At 42.1% G+C, this 21,008-nt stretch overlaps 2 protein-coding genes and 1 long non-coding RNA gene across 5 annotated transcripts in view; 2 read left to right on the forward strand and 1 right to left on the reverse strand.

Moving 5' to 3' along the window:
* LOC118368916 (protein mono-ADP-ribosyltransferase PARP14-like) overlaps nt 1-6,471 on the forward strand; it is a 28,302-nt gene extending 21,831 nt beyond the window's left edge. For all 3 annotated transcript variants that reach the window (XM_052497455.1, XM_035753401.2, XM_052497454.1), the window contains exons 7-15: nt 449-595; nt 718-777; nt 1,366-1,542; nt 1,806-1,944; nt 3,036-3,088; nt 3,269-3,976; nt 4,258-4,394; nt 4,802-4,973; nt 5,153-6,471. In XM_052497455.1, the coding sequence (XP_052353415.1) occupies nt 449-595; nt 718-777; nt 1,366-1,542; nt 1,806-1,944; nt 3,036-3,088; nt 3,269-3,976; nt 4,258-4,394; nt 4,802-4,973; nt 5,153-5,439 (1,880 nt within the window). In that variant the 3' untranslated portion in view covers nt 5,440-6,471. The remainder of the gene's footprint in view (nt 1-448; nt 596-717; nt 778-1,365; nt 1,543-1,805; nt 1,945-3,035; nt 3,089-3,268; nt 3,977-4,257; nt 4,395-4,801; nt 4,974-5,152) is intronic.
* A 139-nt stretch (nt 6,472-6,610) lies between these two features.
* Nucleotides 6,611-9,024, reverse strand: LOC127916133 (uncharacterized). Its single transcript, XR_008093525.1, has 3 exons — nt 8,601-9,024; nt 7,186-7,314; nt 6,611-7,008 (listed from the first exon to the last, which is right to left on the reverse strand). It is a non-coding gene; the product is annotated as an uncharacterized LOC127916133 (long non-coding RNA).
* A 2,480-nt stretch (nt 9,025-11,504) lies between these two features.
* Nucleotides 11,505-20,321, forward strand: si:ch211-63p21.8 (kelch-like protein 33). Its single transcript, XM_035753403.2, has 5 exons — nt 11,505-14,595; nt 14,837-15,447; nt 15,647-15,984; nt 16,145-16,315; nt 16,821-20,321. The coding sequence occupies exons 1-5, from the start codon at nt 13,740-13,742 to the stop codon at nt 17,347-17,349; spliced, it is 2,505 nt and encodes an 834-aa protein (XP_035609296.1). The 5' UTR covers nt 11,505-13,739; the 3' UTR covers nt 17,350-20,321.
* The last annotated feature ends 687 nt before the right edge of the window (nt 20,322-21,008 follow it).

The following is a 21,008-nucleotide window of genomic DNA, read 5'->3' on the forward strand; positions in this document are numbered from 1 at the left end:
GATCATCAGCAAACAGTAGACAATTGACTTCAGATTCTAGTACTGTAGGGTGAGGCCGGGTGCTGCAGACTGTTCTTGTGCCCTCGCCAATTCGTTGATATATATGTTGAAGATGATGGGGCTTAAGTTGCATCCCTGTCTCACCCAACGGCCCTGTGGAAAGAAATGTGTGTTTTTTGCCAATTTTAACCGCACAGTTGTTCTTTGTGTACATGGATTTTATAATGTTGGATGTTTTTCCCCCAACACCTCTTTCCATCAATTTGTATAGCAGACCCTCATGCCAAATTGAAATCAACAATGCATGAGAAAACTTTGTTTAGGTTTGTTTGTTTGTTTGTCAACTATTTGTTAATTTCTCTGTCTCTTTGTCTCTGTCTCTCTCTCTCTGCCTTTGTTTTGGTTTGTTTTTTTGTCAATTGTTTGTCAATCTCTCTCTCTCGCTTAGCCTCCTTCTATCGCCACGTCTCAACCACTCAGGACGAGGTCTCTGCCACACTGGGCAGTGTCAAGCTACAACTGGTCTTTGGCGACATCACCCGTGAGACCACTGATGTCATCGTCAACACCACAGACTTCTCAGCCAACCATTCAGGTAGCACTAGTTACCATTGTCCTCCAATGTGCTTTTGATTAGTCATCACTGTGTGTGTATGTGTGTGTTTGCTTGTTTGTTCTGTTCTCTGTGTCCCCTCACGTCCCCTTATCTTCCTCTAGGTGTCTCCAAAGCTATTCTGACTGCTGCAGGTTCCACAGTCCAAGCAGCGTTAGCACAAGGTTGGTTTTACAGTATTTCCATACACAATCCTATTAACACAATCACAAAATCTCTGAGCAATCCGTTCACACAAGTCAGAAAGTAATCATTTGACGAAGGAAAATCTTTTTCCACTAAGATATAGAGACATTGAATAATTACTTCACAGATCGCTTTACTAGCTTATTCTTCACTTATTGATGGAGGCAGGTGGGAGGAGCTATAGGAGGACGGGCTCATTGTAATGGCTGGAATGGAATAAATGGAACCCATTCAAACACATCAAACGTATGGAAACCACATGTTCGACTCCGTTCCCTTGATTCAATTCCAGCCATTACAATGAGCCCTTCCTCCTGTAGCCCCTCCTACCAGCCTCCACTGTCACTCATATGTCTATATTTGAACACTAAGTGCCTACCAGTGGATGCTGCTGAGGGGAGGATGGCGCATAATCATTTCTGGAATGGAGTCAATGGAATGGCATCAAACACATCAAAGACGTGGTTTCCATGTGGTTGATACCATTCCATTGACTCCATTCCAGCCATTATTATGAGCTGTCCTCCCCTCAGAAGCCTCCATATCTTTCTTTTTCTCTCCATCAGTGGGTGTGCCAGGAGGCTTGATGTGCACCACAGGGCCCGGTGCACTGGGCTGCAAGGAGATCGTTCACGTCAGCTTTAAATGCGACACACAGAGGATCAGCAAGGTCTGTGGGAAGATACTGAAACAGTGTGAGAGAAAGGGCTACCGCTCTGCAGCCTTCCCTGCAGTCAACACTGGTATGTACAGTGTGTCTTATTTTGTGTGAAATGCAATACCGACTCCCTTGATTTGCTCTTGTATCAACCCTCTGCCATACCAATTTGTGTTCAATATTTTTATTGTGCGCAGTTGTTAGTCTTAAATTTCGTAGGACACAATTCAGTTAATGTCAAAACAAATACTGATGAACATGTTCATTAGTGACAGGAGCATCTATATTCTGTAATATACTGGTTAGATGATATTCTAGACATAAAAAAAACTTGTTTTTTTCATCCAGGAGCTGCTCGAGCAGACTCTAGCTCTGTGTGTAAGGCCATGTTGGATGGCATGGCGTCAAGTGTGAGGGATTTGTCCCCCAACATCCTCTCTGTCATCCGCATTGTCATGCTGCAGAGACCCGTCTTCCAGGCATTCAGGTCAGTCTCCATTTTAATTGTCAGAAATGGTGGGGTCTCTGATGTGTCTTGGTTTGAATCACGGGCTTCCCAACCCTGTTCCTGAAGAGCTTGGCTACAGTTCAAACACGTTCATTTGACCCCCATTAGCCCTCGCGCTAGCCACTACCCCTCGTCGAAACCGGATGCAGTTTGATTGTCATCTTAAGTGGAGGTCCAGTTGACAAACAGCCCTCGGTTTAGCTGGAGGGACCGAGTGAAGAACCTGGATCACTTGTCTGGTTGATACGACCCACAATTCAATTCAAAATGAGACGTGTCAAACTTCAGTGGTTGCAAAGTGTCCAATTTTATCAACACGGCTGCATTTTCGGTATGTGAGACAAAATTATGATGCTATCTTGCAAAAATAATTTATAGATTACATTGATTTTGGCGTTGGCAAATGGGAATTACGATCAAATTGGCTGAGTCTCGTAGTGAGGAGCATATAAAACATAGCTAGCTTCATAAACATATTTTGGGGAATTTCTTGAAATAAATTACCAAACTATAAAACTAGCTAGACAGCTATGGGTAACTGTAGCTAGCTAGCTACCTGATAAAACTGCTAGTTAGCTACGTTAACTTGCTAGGTACATTAATAGCTTTAGGTTGGTCGTTTTTAAGCTGAACTTCAAGATTTCTACCAGGGACGTCGCACCTCCGATCATCACTCTCCCTCGCTTGGGCAAGGGACATTGAAGGTACACTCGGATGTGATGATGTAAAACGTCATTCAAGGCCCGAGGGCTCTCTACTTTGCGTTTGGACTGCAAGCCCTACCATGCTGTAGGTTTAGAGTGGAACCCTTATGTAGCACACCTGATTCTAATAATTAGCTGGTTGATAAGCTGAATCAGGTTAGTTACAACTGGGGTTGGAGTGAAAAACTTACAGAGATAGCTCTCCAGAAACAGGGTTGGGCAACCCTGGTTTAAATGGTATGGTAAGTTTGTTTGTAGTTTGCTTCACTTATAGAATGAGTTTTGTTATTTTACGAGTTTTAGTTGTGATGTCTGGATGTTAAGCTTTGGACAGGACATTTTATTTATGTTTTTGTTTGTTTGCAGGTCAGAGCTGGAGAGCCGACTGGGAGCTGTCGCTCCAAACCCAACACCGAAAGGTTTGTGTGTTTGTGTGTATACTTGTGTATGTACAAATGATCTCTATATTCTTGGGTATGCAGATATAACTTGGGCCTGGTTTTACCTGGTGATGCTTTGATGACAGGGAAAACTTTGGATCCGAGTTATAAAATGTGACTTTACACTCTGTCTCAACTCTCCTCTCTTTGTCTCCTCAGAGAGAGCCCAACAGATACTGACAAAGAAACTGAGGATCGGCTTTTCCTCCCCCTCGCATGGCTCCCTTCCCCCTCCTCATGCCCTTCCAGGCCTCACCATCACCCCCTGGAGACCGCCCCCGGTGGTGCTGAGCGTGGTGGGGCGCGGGGCGGACGCCATCAGGGGGGCCAGGCGGGAGCTGGAGGCCATCTTGCAGAACCAGCTGACTCAGAGAGATGTGAAGGGAGAGGACCTGTGCATGCTGGGAGAGGTGGAGCTGCAGGCCGTGCAGAAGAATGCCAAGGTCCTGGGAGTGAGCCTGGAGCTGGGTAGAGTTCAGAAGGCAGGAGGGGTGGAGGCTGGAGCTGGAGGTGGAGCTGCGACTGGAGAGGGGTTTTATGTTCTCCGAGGCCTGAAGGAGGACGTTCTGAGCGTGCGCGAGGTGCTGGATAGTGCGCTCAGTGGCGCCCTCCGCAGGGAGCTGCAAGACAGAAATGAGGCACTAATGGCCCTCAGTGTCCAGTGGTCTATGTGCAGGCATGGTGACGTTTGGGAGGAGCTGGGGATGCATGACAACTACCATCTGGAGCAGGCACAGCTAAGAGGAGATGTCTCAGCAGAGCTGGATGTCCCAGATGGGAGCAAAGTCAGGGTGAACCTGAAGAACAACATGGCCACTGACTGGAAAACGGGTTGCACCTATAAGATGAAGCGAGAGGAGAGTGAAAGTATGGATTGAATTGTTTTATTTTCCGTTTTAGAATATCTGACAGTTTTATTATATGTTATATTTTGGTCAGATAGCGGATGCTTTTATCCAGAGCGACTTTACAGTCAGACGTTGATTTGTAGTTAACACTAACCCTTCAATCCATTATGTCATCAGCCTGATGACCCATAGCCACTATTGATTTCACTGTTATCTTTAAAACCCGTTTAACATTTTAAACATCCTCTGATAATAGCCCTGTTCATGCCGTAAACTCCACTTATAGTCCTGTGTTTTTAGAATTGCCATCGTACTGGGATGATATGGCCGCTGGTGAAACGCTGAAGAGAGTGCTGCTCTTGCCTACCTCGTCAGAGTACCAGGCGGTGGCACAGGCATTCCAAAGCACCACGGCAACACAAGTCGCCATCCACAAAGTAACAGACCAACAACCTGACACGCCACAACCTGACACACAACCAGCTGCTTATTATGATTATACTGTATCTGGTAGTATAGAAAATTAAAATTAAAATACAAAAATATAAATGCAACATGTAAAGTGTTGGTCCCATGGTTCATGAGCTGAAATAAAAGATCCCAGAAACTGGTTTTCTGATCCACGCCCCTACTTTTTTTTTTTAAGGTATCTGTGACCATCTGTATTCCCAGTCATGTGAAATCCATAGATTAGGGCCAAATGAATTTATTTCAATTGACTGATTTTGTCGTGTGAACTTTAATCTTTGAAATTGTTGTTTTATATTTTTGTTCAGTGTAAATAACAATACTGTAGTTGTGTTTTAAGGTGTTGGTTGGTTCTTGAACGTTGTCTCTTTCCCAGATTGAGCGTGTGCAGAATGTATTTCTGTGGCAGGCGTACGCATTGTGTGAGCAGCGCATCCGGGCCAAGAACGGAGCAGCGGCGGTAGGGGTAAGGAAACTCTACCACGGGACGGCAGCAAAAACCTGTGACGCCATTGAAAGTAATGGATTCGACAGGAGCTATGCTAATAGTAAGGGCTATTACAATGCTATTACAATGCTATTACAATGCTATTACAATGCTATTACATGCTATTACAATGCTATTACAATGCTATTCCAATGTCGTCTTTTACTTTTACGTACTTTCATTTTTATTAATGAATTCTCTCCGCTTCATCCATTTCCTCCACTTGTCTTCTTCTTTTAGTTACAGCATATGGAGTGGGTGTGTATTTTGCTGTGAACGCCAGCTATTCAGCCAATCCCAGATATAGCCCTCCTGATGGTTCTGGGCACAGGCGTATGTACGTTGCACGTGTCCTGACCGGGCGCTATACCCTGGGTGACCCCTCCATGAAGTTCACCCTTCGTCGCTCCCCCACAGATTCCGCTGACTGCTATGACAGTCTAGTGGACAACCTGCAGAGACCCAGCATGTTTGTCATCTTCCACGACGACCAAGCGTACCCAGAGTACCTCATCACCTTCATATGATAGTGGGCCTACATAATGAATTGGAAAGCATTCGTAATCATTTATACGCAGTTTTGTTTTACATGCATGAAGGCATTTAAATGCCTTTATTGTTTTTGAGTATGATTCTCACTTCTATCATTATAATCAGCTGTCATAATCATTCTCATCACTATATCTATGTATCATAATGATTGTCACATTGCATGCGTTCTGCTGCAGGACCTAAAGTAGTACACAATCTGCAGAGGTTAATCACTAAAATGGTAAAAAAAAATGTTTGAAGATATTTAAGTGAGATTTATTTGTGTCTTTTTGATTTGGCACTGTGAATACTGTGTACTGTGAATGAGAATATAGTATTGTGTTTTTGTGGTGTTAGCCGTTGACGTTTATTGTCATGAGTCTTTCCCTGGAGGCAGAACTGGGCGACAGTGAGCGGTTTCGCTAGATGGTTCAGCTGCAAAGTCAAAATTTGAAGGTTTGGGTTAAGCATTAGGTTTAGCAGTGTGGTTAAGGTTATGATTAAGATTAGGATAAGGTTTACATTTGATTTTATAACTTTTTGGCTGAGCTAGCTAGTGACCACTCTGCAGAGCTGCCTTCAGTACATGAGTCATCTCAATAAAAAGCAATTTGGGGACGCAGGGGCCGGTATGATTCGGGGTCCTTGTTGGTCCCCGGTTTTATGGGGGGGGTGACGACCCTCCTACTGTTTCTGCCGTATTCTCTATTTGTTCTTGTTTCCTTATTAGGATGCCGGTGGGCGGAGTTGGGAGGGTCGTCAGCTACATGTGAAACACCTGGGCCAGGTGTCTCCCAGGATAAATACACCACTTCCCCATTCATAGGGGAGACTCTCTCCATGCAGACACCTTTATAGATTTGGTTGTGTATCTTGGTGGTTTTTGGTTGTTTGCTTTGGGATCTTTCAACACCCTGCATTATCACATTCATGCAAAACACTCACTTACACTACTGATTACTGATTACAGACACCATTGTATATTGTACTTTACTTTATTTAATAAATATATGTTTTGTTACTCCTTATCTCCACGTTGTCTCCCTTTTGTTACGGGCTTTGAGCCGGTTCGTGGCACGCAGTTACTTGTACAGAAATCCTGACTATTTTTTTCAATAAAATGCATTATTTTTTTATAAAAAATCTCAATTATTATATCTAATGAGAACAAATACAGGATGTCCCTCTTGCATTTCTACAAGCACACACTTACTATATTCTATGTCAAAATTTTAAGATGTATGTGATTGATCAGAAAAACATATTGAACATATTTCATCATATGGGAAAGAGCAGGAAACCGTTAAATGAGGAGTAGTGATTTTCATTGTCAGATATCTGATGTCCATGTCCCCAGAGAGCAACATACACCTGCTCTCCCACTTGTAGCAGGAAGGTGGTGCTATTGGATGACGACTCAGAGGAACCCCCTTCTTTCTCATCATACACAGAGACCATTACCTGTCCATTACGACGTAAGCTTGCCCCTGTCATTTTAGTCCATCCCCAGTCAAAAGCTGTGAAGGTGAAATGGTAGAGTCCTCTCACTGGTGCTGTAAAGATGCCTCCAATCAGAGGAAAAATATAAATTATTCAGCATTATTGTTAATTTAGTGGATACGAAGTAAGAACATGTAACGTAAAGTAATAGCTACACACAGCATACTAACTAACGTAAGCATGAGCATTGTGTGTAAAAATGTGAATCCCTTTTTTTTTTTTTTTGACATTGAGGGAAATACCTGTGGTTGGATTGTAGGCATTTCCAACGTTTGATAGAACACGCTGGAAGACCAGAGTGATTTCATTGCTGACAGGTCCAATGGTTCCAGAAATTCCTCAAGTAGCTGAGAATGTCACCTGGGGCCTGTCTAGGATTTAACATGACATGACAACATTAGTTTTACTGTTACGTTTTGATAATTGACAATAATTACTGTTCAGTTTACGTTAACACAACTTGATTGGCACAACAGCATAACAAAAATTGGATCAAAATTACTTTAACTTCTTGAGACTAGGGGGCAGTATTTTGGTGTTTGGATGAAAAACTTGCCCAAATGAAACTGCCTATTCTTCAGGCCCAGAAGCTAGAATTTGCATATAATTGGCAGATTAGGATAGAAAACACAAAAGTTTCCAAAACTGTCAAAATATTGTCTGTGAGTATAACATAACTGATATTGCAGGTGAAAACATGAGGAAAATCCAATCAGGAAGTGCTGTTATTTTGAAACCTCTCTGTTCCATTGCATGCCTACTCTCCATTTAAAGGGATATCAACCAGATATCCTTTCCCTATGGCTTCCACAAGGTGTGAACAGTCTTTAGACATAGTTTCAGGCTTTTATTCTGAAAAATGAGCGAGAATGATCACATCGTGTCAGTGGATAGCTAGGTGTCCCCAGACTTGTGCATGCACGAGCCACTGGAGCGAGACCTTTTCTCTCTCTCTCCTATTGAAAAGTCTACCGTCTAGTTGAAATATTATCGATGATTTATTGTAAAAACAACCTGAGGATTGGTTATAAAAAACGTTTGACATGTTTCTACGAACTTTACGGATACTATTTGGAATTTTCTTCTGCCCGTCGTGACCTGCACGAACCTGTGGATTACTCAACAAAATGCGCCAACCAAATGGAGGTTTTTGGATATAAAAAATTATCTTTATCGAACAAAACAAACATTTATTGTGTAACTGGGAGTCTCGTAAGTGCAAACATCCGAAGATAATTAAAGGTAAGTGATTAATTTAATTGCTTTTCTGACTTTTGTGACCAATCTACTTTGCTGCTAGCTGTTTGTAATTTTTTGTCTGCTGAGAGAGCTGTCCGAACATAAACACTTGGTTTGCTTTCGCTGTAAAGCTTTTTTGAAATCTGACACGCCAGGTGGATTAACAACAAGCTAAACTGTGTTTTGGTAAATTGCACTTGTGATTTCATGAAAATTAAATATTTTTATTAATTTAATTTGGCGCTCTGCAATTTAGCGGATGTTGACGAAAATGATCCCACTAAAGGGATCGGTGCGCAAAGAGGTTTTAAGTACACTTATAACACACTAAAACAATGAACAATTGGAATACTTGTATTAAGTTACTCAATGACTATGCACTAATGTCTCTCAGTGAACCATACATCATACTCTTTACCTTCATTGAATCTCTTCAGTTCATTCACTGTGGCGTTTAATGACCTAACTTGGCTCTCACTGGCTTCCAGCCTGTTTCTCATGCCTTCCAATGACCTAATTGTTGCTCCCAGTCGCTCCTCCATTGCCCCCAGTTCTCTCATCACAGTGTGGATGGTAGGCTCACATCCTGATTGGGTTGTTGTAGTGGCTGCAGTCTCTACCTGTTGGTTATGAGCCTTGTATTCATGTTCTATGTCCTGTCCCTGTTCAGGCTGAATCTGTACCATGATGTCATTGAGGTTGTCTTCTCCAGCATCTTCACTGAGAGTCCCAGACAGACACAGCAGCAGCAGGGTCAGAGTCATTCCCCCCATTCTACAGATCAGTACTTAAACGTGTACTTCAGTAGTAGATATATCTATGACTATATGACCTGCAGGTCTGTGTTGTGATGTGTCTGCGTGTAGCCTACCTCTTGTTTATAAGCATGTCTGGGTTAAATATTATCCAAAGACATTGATGGGGAGAGGTATAAACAAAACAATAATTGCGTTTGTGTGCACAAGGGAAGCTTGACTCACGTGGCCAGAGAGTTGGTAGAAATTATCTTTTTATTTGGTTGGTTATACAGTTTAGTTTACATTTAGCATTTATTCATACTATTTTTATGGAATTAAAGCTAATACATTGTTAAGACTATAGATACATTCTAAATCAATTACAGTAAATTAAAATTATACAGTGTACATATAATTCTGACAATAAGATATAGTGTTACATGTTGAATATTACTATTATCTTTAAGTACATTGGTTTTACATAAGATAAAGGAGGTGACCACTGAAGGTATTGTAAATGAGGTGGTCATCAAAGACCCTCATGTTTGCCCACAGACGCATGTTGACCTGGTCTCTCTCTTCCCTCAGAATGGAGGCACTGTTGAATGAAGTGTCATCTGTGGTCCGTGACTTCTGGTCATGGATAGAGACTATTGTTTGCCCGTTATGATATAAACTCACAGCAGTGGTGTGTGCACTGGCATGATTGAAAGCAGAGAATACGAAGACATAGACTCCTCTCCCAGGCGTCAAAAAGATGCCTGAAAAACAAATGAATCAATGAAAGTTTTTGTCAATTGTCAATTTGTTAAAATGACATGCATTGCATTAGATGGCTTGACCATGGCTACCTGTGTTTGAGGTTGTAGGCATTTTCAACATTGGTGAATATATCTTTCTAAAGTGGTGCCAGGGTTATATGGCACTATATGTCCACCATTTATTCACAGTGCAGCTGAGAAGACCACCTGGTGTCTCTGTAGACAAACAAAGGTTGGTGCTCAGCAAACTTGTGAGGATAGCAACGAAGTCATTGGTTTCCAGAGTCCCAGACAGACACAGCAGCAGCAGGATCAGCGTCAGTCCCCCCATTCTACAGACAGGTAAACTTTAAGAGCAGGCCTAGATACTTGAAAGTTCATTCTGTGTTGACTTGCAGAGCATGACCACTGTATATACTGTACACAACCCATAGTTAAATATTAGGTCATTCCTGCCATGAGCACAGACAATGTCTAGGGTATTTTTCCCTCATATAAGTACCCTCATAAATATATACAGTATATATATATATATGGTGTGTCCAAACGTTTGACTGGTACTGTATATACCAATACATTTGAACACATTAGCTTTTAAGCACCTGCCCCACCCAGCCCTTTGTTTTTAGTGTGAGACTCTATCTTGTGAATAAAGATTGTATTTCTGTAGCTTGTGAATAAAGATTGTACTTTGTCCACTGCAGTCCAAAGGTGTATTTAAGTAAGCCAGAGAAAAATAGATGGCATTGTCAGACTATCTTATCATTTCTGAATTCACAATTTTATGATTACACGTGCAGACAATATTCTCAAGGAAGTTATGCAGAAAAATAAGCCTTATCTCCTCAATATCTCCTTGGCATTAACCTTCAACTGCTTCACTGATTTACAGGAAGGAGCCATTGATCAGGCCTGATAAATCGCTTTATCTTTCATGGGACACAATCATACATTCCCCAAAGTTGTGACCTCACACTCACAGAGTTGTCCCCAGGCAAGCTACCTTGCCAAACACAAGCCGCCTTCAATGCAGTGGCTGAGTGTGAAAAAGCAACAACCTGCATGTGAATGAAAAGAAAAGCAAGGATACGGTCATCAGCTTCAGAAGGGCTGCTGACAAGGCTTGTGGAGTCCTTCCGACTGCTGGGTGTAATGATGTCAGCTGACCTGTCCTGGGTCGAACATGACAGGTATATCTTAAAAAAGGTTCAACCTACAAGGAACTACATAAGTGTAGCAAGGTGAGCTGGCCTCCCAACTGAAGTCCTACTACAGGTATACATGACCTTAATCTGCCCAATCATGGAGTATGCCTCGCCAGAGTGGGTCGGCCATCCAAAGTGTCTCTCTAAGGACAATAGAATGCATTCAGAGACGATGCTGCCACATCATTGGCACACACATTGTGACCCAGCTTAGACCTCTCAAAAATGTATTGTGACCAACTATATGTTTTTGTCTCATGTCAGATCGCGTCCCTCCTACACTACACTCGTCCATCAACCAATCTTTCTTTTGGGATGTGGAACTCATCTCTAACATTTGAGATTTGGCACATCCCCCTAAAACTAGTTCATAATTGTGAAAATTACTCTGCTCTCCTAAGCTATGACGCACTGGCAAGTACAACGGCAAACCATGCTCCAGTTAACGACTTAATGCAAGCTTCTTTGAATCGCCATACGAAAGCGAGATTGCCAGCTTGTTGGTGAAGTTGTAAGGAACCAAAGTTCTAGGACTGTTCTCAGAAATCAGCATGTAACTTGAATTTGCCAGCTGTCACGTTACTTTGTCCACCGTGAAGACATCACAGAGAGCAGTCAGATGTGCTGTACAACTCGTCACACTAATCACAGCAGAACAGATATCATGGAAACGCATTTGCACATTAGTTAGAACTTCATCACGCTAACTAGCTAGCAAGAGGGAGTACTCAGCGGTGAATGTTTGAACAAGCGATGTTAGCTTCCCTGCCTTTCATTTCATATGGATTGATTTGAGATTGGTTCAGCCAGCAAGCGGACAGCAAGCAAAGACAATTTCATTCACATTTCAGACCCCTAAAAATGTTTAATAATTTTAATGCACATTTTCAATTTCATAAATACTTATTCTAGAACCACAAAACACCTTAGCAAGATGTAGAACTGGATAAAAAAATGTCAATATTAGCTACAGGTTTATTGTTTTTGGTAAGATTAACTGTGACTCTTTTGAGGATGATGTCACCTTGGTAACATTTTCGAAAGTTAGGACAGCACATTGCAGCTGAACTTATTTGTAGCTATCCCATGGGCGTTCACGAGTTATCAGATAGAACAGTGTAGACGGCCGACACTCTGACACGAGACAATGGTGACCAGGCGTACAGCACCCTTTTTTTTTTGACCCACAACATTTCTTGTGACCTATCACACATTTCTGTTAGAGAATGTTCTTGTGACCTATCACACATTTCTGGTAGAGAATGTTCTTGTGACCTATCACACATTTCTGTTAGAGAATGTTCTTGTGACCTATCACACATTTCTGTTAGAGAATGTTCTTGTGACCTATCACACATTTCTGTTAGAGAATGTTCTTGTGACCTACAATCATTTCTCCTGGCCCACTGGCTGGCCCACACTTCATAAGTCCTAATGTTTTCGTCTCTAGTCTTAGATGGTAACGATACTGTATGCTGGTCCAGACCACGAGTCTATCCAAACATAATCCCCTTGACCTAGTAGCTATGAATAGATTCTTGTTTACGCCTGAACCCCTCGCCCGTAAATGTGTGTGCCCAAAGTCAAATAGAAAGAGTGTTCAGAGTCTGAATCACTTAGAGAGAGGGATGTGTGTTTGTGATTTTGTCTGTATAATCAGTGAACTGAATGGAAGTCTGAAAACCTCACCTGTAACAGGCTGCGTTTCAGTGACATCTCTAATGTCTTACATATTCAGAGAATTTGACTTGCACTTACTAACAATATATACAACACTCACCAATATTGTGTTTGCATATGGGCCTAACAATGATTAACAATGAACAGTATGTCCCATGAAGTACTGGTTGTTTAAGGAAGTTCTACATAACAATAAGTCATGTCTACACAGTACCTCCTTGGCCAGGGCATTAACCTCAAAGTGCTTCATTGATAGTATATTTTATACTGCATTTACAGGTAGGAGCCATTGACCAAGCCTGATAAATCTGGGATGCATTCTCATTGTAACCCAGCTAAGGCCTTACAAAAGTATATTGTGACCAACAACACTTTCATGTCACTTAGGCCTTCTACACCTTTTGTGACCAACTTTCATGTGATCCACTACACTTTTACGTGACCTAACACACAATTTGGTCACTTTCTTGTCTCTTTTGGTGACTTTCTCTTGACCCACCATACTTTCCAACAGCCTGACTACACTTCATATGATCCTGTAAGCAGACCCAGTGTTTATTAAAACAGAATCCCCTTTTGACCTAGTAGCTATGAATAGAATTCTTGTTTACGTCTGAAGCCCTCGCCTGTGAACGTGTGTGAGATCAAAATCAGAGAGAGTATAGGAGTCTGAGACAGAGAGAGAGAGAAAGAGAGAGAGAGAAAAGGAGACAGAGAGAGAAACAGAGACAGAGAGAGAAATAGACAGAGAGAGAAAGAGAAAGAGAGAGAGAGAAAAAAAGAGAGAGAGAGAGAGAAAGAGAGTGAGTGAGAGACAGAGAATGATAGAGAGGAGAGAGAGCGATAGAGAGAGCAAAATAGAGAGACAGAGTGAGAGAGAACGAGAGAGAGAAAAAGAGAGGCAGAAAAGGTGAGAGAGAGAAAGAGATACAAAGAGAAAGAGACGGAGAGAGGAAAAATGAGAGAGAGGTGCACATAAAGTGTCTGAGTGGATAAAGAAAGAGATAGTGTGGTTGAGAGAGAAGGGGAGAACGTTTAGATCTCGGCTATGTGTATAGCAGTAGATAGTTAGCATAACATATACATAGCCTACATAATCTGTGAGACAGAGGTTGTCTAAAGAGCAGTTGGATCAATCTCTAACTGAGTCCTAAAGTTCGAGCCATAAACAGCCATGGAGTTTACCAGACGTTACCTGCCCATGGAATGGGAGGAACGGTGGAGGAAAGAGAAGGAAAGGAGGAGAAGGGTGATTGAGGAAGGAGGAGAAGAGGTGGAAGCGGACGATCGAAAGCTGAGGTGGATTGTGGCCTACAACAACAACCGGATGGGCGTGACGAGGAGAAAGGAGAAAGAGCGAGCAAGGGTCAAGAAGAGGAACGACAGCACGGCAAGCCAGGTAGAAGAGGAAGAAGAAGAGGAAGTGTCAGAGGAGAGGAGGGAAGGACTGGGAGATGAAGAGAAGGTTCGTACATTCTACAGACATACCTATCCTAAAGAGGTATTCCAGGGTCTGGAGCAGCTCAGGGACTCCTCTCTCCTCACTGACCTGACTCTGAGCACTGAGGCTGGGCAGCATCTTTATGCACACTCCCCTGTCCTGGCTGCTGTGAGCACCCTTGTCCACCAGAGATTGCAAGAGAGGGATGAAGAGATGGAGAAGAGGAGGGGGAGGAGAGATGTTGACATGGACATAAAGACAGAGATATTCATCAGTCTGGGTCCTGAAGTGGGGCTTGTGGGGCTGGCAGGGGTAGTGGAGTTTGCCTACACTGGGGGCTTAGCAGCTCTGAACAGACACACACTGGCCCAGATACAGACTGCAGCTACAACACTAGGGGCCCCCAGAGTACTAGAACTCTGCAGTGAAGAGGAGGAGAAAATGAAGAAGGGAGTAGAGAAGAGGGCAGAAGAGAAGAATATCTCTACTGAAGAACAGATGAAGGTCAGTCTTCAGTCCATCAGAGAGCTGTGGGCAGAGAGAGTGGGCTGTGATGTGGAGCTGCAGGTTGGAGGAACATCATTCCATGGTGAGTAGACTGAAATGAAACCTGTCATGACTATGTACTGAAGCAACGATAGAGGAGAGAATGTTTGTGGTTTTATGGGGGTTTGCCGGGGATCAAGCTGGAGTAGACCCAGTATTATGTTTAGGAGTAACTTGATGATAACAATGGTGATGATGGTAATAATAATGATTCTAAAGAAGTTTTGATGATACAGCTGATGCTGAAATCAGATGCTGAATTTTCCTCCCTCTCCTGACTCAAGTCCACAGAGTGCTCCTGGCTGCCAGTAGTGACTACTTCAGGGGAATGTTCACCAGCGGGATGAGGGAATCACATCAGCCCTGTGTAGCCCTTCCCTTCCTGGAGGCATCTGAGCTTGAGGCTCTGATTGGCTGTTCCTATAGCGGGTCCCTCTCCCTCAGCTGGGGGTGTGTCTTTGAGATCACCTGCACCGCCCTGCAGCTCCAGTTCCAGCCCACCCTCTTGCTATGCCTTGATTTCCTGGAACGGGAAATGGATGCCCACTCATGTCTGGATGTGGCCTCCTTTGCCCTGGCTTATGAGATGCCGGGACTCCTCGAGGAGGCCGAGGACTTTGTTCTGAGGAACTTCCAAGAAGTGTCTACCAGCCTGAAATTCCTGGACCTTCCGGCTGATAAACTGCTGGATTTTCTCCACTCTGACGGCCTCTGTGCGCCCTCAGAGCTGGCCGTGTTCAGGGCTGTGGTGGTCTGGGTAGAGGCCAACCCGGCAGAGAGGCTAGCCCAGGCCCAGGAGCTGATGACAGGAGTCCGCTTCCAGCTCATGACCTTTAAGGAGTTCAGAGAGGTCAGGGCAATCAACCTGCGCATGGAATGCAGCAGCGACACAGAGGTACAATACGATATGATACAACTGTATCTCAATACAATATAACAAGATCAACTATAATTGTATTGGGAAATAGTCTTTAAGAATTCTGCTGTATATTAAGACATAACAGATAGTGTATAATACACATCATACAGACAGCAATTTGGTTTTATAAAAAGCTGATTATAAATAAAATGTATAATTGTTATTATTACTACAGGTGGATCTGTACGGCTCAGCCCTCAAAGAGTTTGGCTTCAGTCTTCCCGAGACCCTGGACCAGTGCCGGATCCGACGGCCCAAAGACGCCCTGGTTCTGGTCGGAGGCGACCAGCTGGATCCTGACTTGGGTAAACGGCTTCCCAGCAGGCAGCTGTGGTTCGCTAACTCCCTCCGCACCGGAACAGGCCTGGTGAAGGCCATGGACTGGAGGATTCTGGGAGAGATACCAGAGAAGCCCAGGTTTAGACACGGGGTGGGGGTGATGGAGGGGCAGCTGTACGTGATCGGAGGGTGTGAGTTCTACACAAAGACTGATACGCTGAAATCAGTGTACAGGTATAAAGGGGTCAAAGATCAGTTGTTTTAACAATACATATGGCTTTTTTCTGATGTAGAAAATGTATGTTTATTATCATTGAGGAAAATGTTCTCTTTATCTTTATCTCACACACACACACACACACGCACACACATACACACACGCACACACATACAGGTATGACCCCATGCAGGACAGCTGGCAGAGGTTGGCTGACATGCAGGAGTACAGGAGTAACTTCTCGGTGGTGGTGTGGGGTGATCGTCTCTACGCCATCGGAGGAGACATGGACATGAATACCAACCTGGACAGTGTGGAGGACTACAGCCCCGTATCTGACACCTGGAGGTAAGATAGAATCTCATGGAAGACAGAATATTATTGAACAGGAAAGTATATTAAACAGACTTTTCAAAACTTGGATCTGTTGCAAGTGTTTTCCTCAGCTCATAACTGATTTTACCCAAAATGTCAAAACAAAAGTCCCTGTCAAGACTATTCAGCATCGTTTGCTCAACTCCTGCAGGGTTTTTATTTGTAAGGATCAAATGATTTGTGAGGTAAACAAAGAACCTGTGGAGTTAGAAGAAGAATGTAGTGTGACTCTCTGGCGTCTGAACCGAACAAATATCATCACGGTGACATCTAGTGGTATTTAAGAATAAGGAGTTGTGCTTGAGTTGGTTTACAGTGTACAGGATGAATGTTTTACATTTCGGACACATGCAGAATAATGTAAGAGCAGCATATAATTTTGACTCAATTCAACAATAGCACTCTCAATTTGAACCATCTGTGATTGTTCTGAATCAGTACTATTTCCAACCTCATACCAACCATTGCCAATCTCCAGCTTTGCCAAGCCTCTGGACCAGGCCCTGAGTTGCCACGCTGCCACATTGTTGGATGGAGAAATCTTCATCTCAGGGGGGTTCGACTGCAGGTACCAGTGTCTGACATCCATGTTCCTGTACCACCCTGAGAGAGGAACTACCTACCTGGCAGAGATGAGCCAGGATCGGGCCCAGCACTGTATGGAGGTCCTGCATCATGGTGGTGGTGGTCTCTGCGTGGTTGGAGGGGTGTGTAACCTACGTACGTTCTACACCGACCAGCTGGCCTGTGAGGTCTACGACCCTGTTAGTGACTCCAGGAGCACCCTCACGCCCCTGACCATCCCCCATGTTGGAGCAGCCTCTGTGGTTCTGGAGGGGAAGATCTATGTGCTGGGAGGATACTGCCAAGAGGACTACAGGGAGACCAGACTGGTTCACCGATATGAACCCATTACCCAACGTTGGGAGAATATAGGCAAGATGCCCGGACCTAACACTGACATAAGAGCCTGTTTGCTCCACCTGCCCAAACACTTGAGACAATGAGAGAGGGAACTTTCGAGGGTGATAAAGTTCCACATTACATTGAAGTTGTTTTTTATGAACTGAAAAACACTTAGAAAGAGGCAGGACTACTTTAATGCTCCACCTGCTTGCCCACTAGAGAAAATAAAACAATGAGAGAGGGAGGGTCACATGGTGAGAAAGAGGGCTGGGGTTGCCATATATAAAATAAAAAAAATCTGACTAAAACACAGAGAAAGAGCTATGCTGGCATTTGTGAAAAAAAAACATATTGTCTGCCAGAAATCATAGCCTAATTCTTTATGTCATTGATATATTGTTTTCATTGAACAACAGCCAATTCCATTCGTATTTGGAATAACCCTACCTTACCTCGGGTGTTTAATGACAGCACCTTAAAGTCCTGGTTCCAAAGTGCCATCATGCATTTTTAACATTCTATGATGGATATCTACTGTCATTCAGTCAATTACAAGAAATATTTGGATTCAAAAATGTTCATACCTGCTCCTACAACCTAAGACATAAATTACTGCCATTTAAGATCATTCATAGGACGTTTTACACTCCTGCCATAACACATACAGTATAATACACCCAGAAATGTCACATCTCTGTTGGAGATGCACAGAAGAATACTATTACATATGCTGTGGTCCTGTGACAAACTGACACCATTTTGGGGTCATGTACTGTATGTCCTATTTCCTTGTCACTGGGAATGTTTTTCCCTCCATCTCCACGGTTCTGTCTGTTGGGATATGTCAATAGTTGGGATTCATCTCAGAGAAAGCTTTGTTGTCAAGGTCTGCATAGCCATCAATTGAAAAGCCTCATATTCACCATTAATAGCAAACTGGAGGACTGAACTATCTAGCTACATACTGTACCATTGGATTTGATATATTATTCAATTAAATTAAAAAAACGAAAGTGTTTGACGAAATTTGGTAACCATATGTTGATCACTTTGGGGATGTGTTGGGTAGTGGGCATTTTGTTTTGCAAAGTGTTGTTTGTCAGGTGCTGTTTTTTTACTGTTTGTAGAAAACAAAAGAAAAATGAATGTATGTGTGTTGACAGTATTACATAACTTATGACCTCCTTACAAAGAGTGTTATTTGTTTCATGAAATGATATTCAGTACCAGTCTAAAGTTTGGACACACCTACTTATTCAAGGGTTTTTCTTTATTTTTGCTATTTTCTACATTGTAGAATAATAGTGAAGACATCAAAACTATGAAATAACACATATGGAATCATATAGTAACCAAAAAATGTTAAACAAATCTTATATTTGAGATTCTTCAAAGTAGCCACCCTTTGTCTTGATGATAGCTTTGCACACTCTTGGCATTCTCTTAACCAGCTTCATGAGGTAGTCACATGGAATGCATTTCAATTAACAGGTGTGCCTTGTTAAAGTTAATTTGTGGAATTTCTTTCCTTCTTAATTGTTTGAGCCAATCGGTTGTGTTGTATCAAGGTAGGGGTGGTATACAGAAGACAGCTCTATTTGGTAAAAGACCAAGTCCATATTATGGCAAGAACAGCTCAAACAAGCAAAGAGAAACGACAGCACATCATTACTTTATGACATGAAGGTCAGTCAATGCGGAACATTTCAAGAACTTTGAAAGTTTCTTCAAGTGCAGTCGCAAAAACCATCAAGCACAATGATAAAACTGGCTCTCATCAGGACCGCCAAAGGAAAGGAGTTACCTCTGCTGCAAAGGGTACGTTCATTAGAGTTAAAGTTAACTGCACCTCAGATTCCAGTATCTACCTGGGTTCACACTTTTCAGTGTAAAATTAACACACTGCTTAGTGTAAAGACTTATTTGCATATTTCCCAGTGTGCCTTGCCTTTCGAGTGAAGGACTGTGACTGTATTTGTTAGTGACACTGGACATTGTTGTTCCATTCATCCAGTTTCAGTCCACAGGAGAGTCCATTCATCCAGTTTCTTCACCAAGAGATCCTAAGCGAATATGTTATCATTCAAATGTAATTATTTAACACAACACTAGTGATGGTAAAAAGGGGGCTTTCTTTAGGTTTCAGGGCTTTCACCAAATTGTGCTGAATTCTTTATTTTTCCTCTACTATTTTCAGGAAAACCGGTGGAGCGGTAAGTCTTCAGTAGCCTATAATCAGTTGGCATACCAGGTTCCCATCTTACATCATGCTTCCCTTTTTTCTGTCCTATTTTTCAGAGACGGAATCCATGGCATTATTTAGGATGCTTAACACAGAAATGTATACTATACTAAATAAAACAAATGATTTTAACAACAGTGCAGAAAGTGTGGCGTCACAATACTGTACATTGGAGAATTGTCTTTTTAAAGCCACCTCAAACTTGTATTTTAAACAGATACAAAAAATGCTTGCTATTTCTTCGAAGAGGATGAGCTGGCCAATAAGTGGTTTACTTGCATGAATATTTGTTATGACCGCTATACACCCTCGTCATTGTTGTTGGGGTATGCTGCAATCATTCCAACACAGAAAAGCTGCTTTTTAACATACTCTACTTAATACATTTTTGGAACTAAAATGATTTCACTCAGATTATAATTAATAATAGATCATATTTCATATAAATCTATAAACAATGGACAGTTACTTTAAACATGGAATCCATACAGTAGACCTTTTTCACAATCTAGATGTATTTTTTTATGCACTGTACTACACTTGCTGAAATATTTCAGGGAAATATTTATTAAGGGCTATTTACTCCTTGTTTGGTACAGATGTGTTTTTTGAGATAAAACATTTCCAGCACTGTATAAGTGACGGTTCGGCATCATCAGGGCCTCTTCATTTGTTAATAAACATGTTATACTTAACAGTTTGCTGAATGTTCATCATTATTTCCCTTATAATGGACTGGTTAAGGTGTTATTTGATTCCTACATTGTAACATGCAGCATTTATATAGGAACAAATACAAACTATTGCAAACTTATTATAAAATGTGTTTTCTAACCGTGGAAATTCATACCTGAAAATGAAAATGTACATACACATTATATACAAATCTGAATATCATTTTGTATATCATTTATATACAAATGATATACAAAACTCATAACTGGGGTGCAGCTCATCATTAAATAAGGTGTTCTTAATGTTTTATACACTCAGTGTATGTTGAGGTATAAAAACAATATGAAACCTATTAGGACAACCAAATGTTGTAGAGTTTACATTATCAGAACATACACTTTACTGATAATAGTCATAGAGGGACTATATGATTCATATATTTTGTCTCACATCTGTCATACCACATCTATGTAAGACAATCACCACAATCATGTATCCAGTTGTACTTTCCACATAAGCCATATACGTTAACACATACAGTATGCCAATACACCACTAACATACAGTATGCCAATACACCACTAACATACAGTATGCCAATACACCACTAACATACAGTATGCCAATACACCACTAACATACAGTATGCCAATACACCACTAACATACAGTATGCCAATACACCACTAACATACAGTATGCCAATACACCACTAACATACAGTATGCCAATACACCACTAACATACAGTATGCCAATACACCACTAACATACAGTATGCCAATACACCACTAACATACAGTATGCCAATACACCACTAACATACAGTATGCCAATACACCACT

This window comes from Oncorhynchus keta, chromosome 35 (assembly GCF_023373465.1).
Source record: "Oncorhynchus keta strain PuntledgeMale-10-30-2019 chromosome 35, Oket_V2, whole genome shotgun sequence".
Classification (NCBI taxonomy): Eukaryota; Metazoa; Chordata; class Actinopteri; order Salmoniformes; family Salmonidae; genus Oncorhynchus; species Oncorhynchus keta.

Bases quoted from the DNA above. Each gene is read 5' to 3' on its own strand.
- si:ch211-63p21.8 (XM_035753403.2), top strand. From the start codon at position 13,740: ATGGAGTTTACCAGACGTTACCTGCCCATGGAATGGGAGGAACGGTGG. The intron at 14,596-14,836 runs GTGAGTAGACTG...TCCTGACTCAAG, and splicing joins TGGAGGAACATCATTCCATG to TCCACAGAGTGCTCCTGGCT. The intron at 15,448-15,646 runs GTACAATACGAT...TTATTACTACAG, and splicing joins AATGCAGCAGCGACACAGAG to GTGGATCTGTACGGCTCAGC.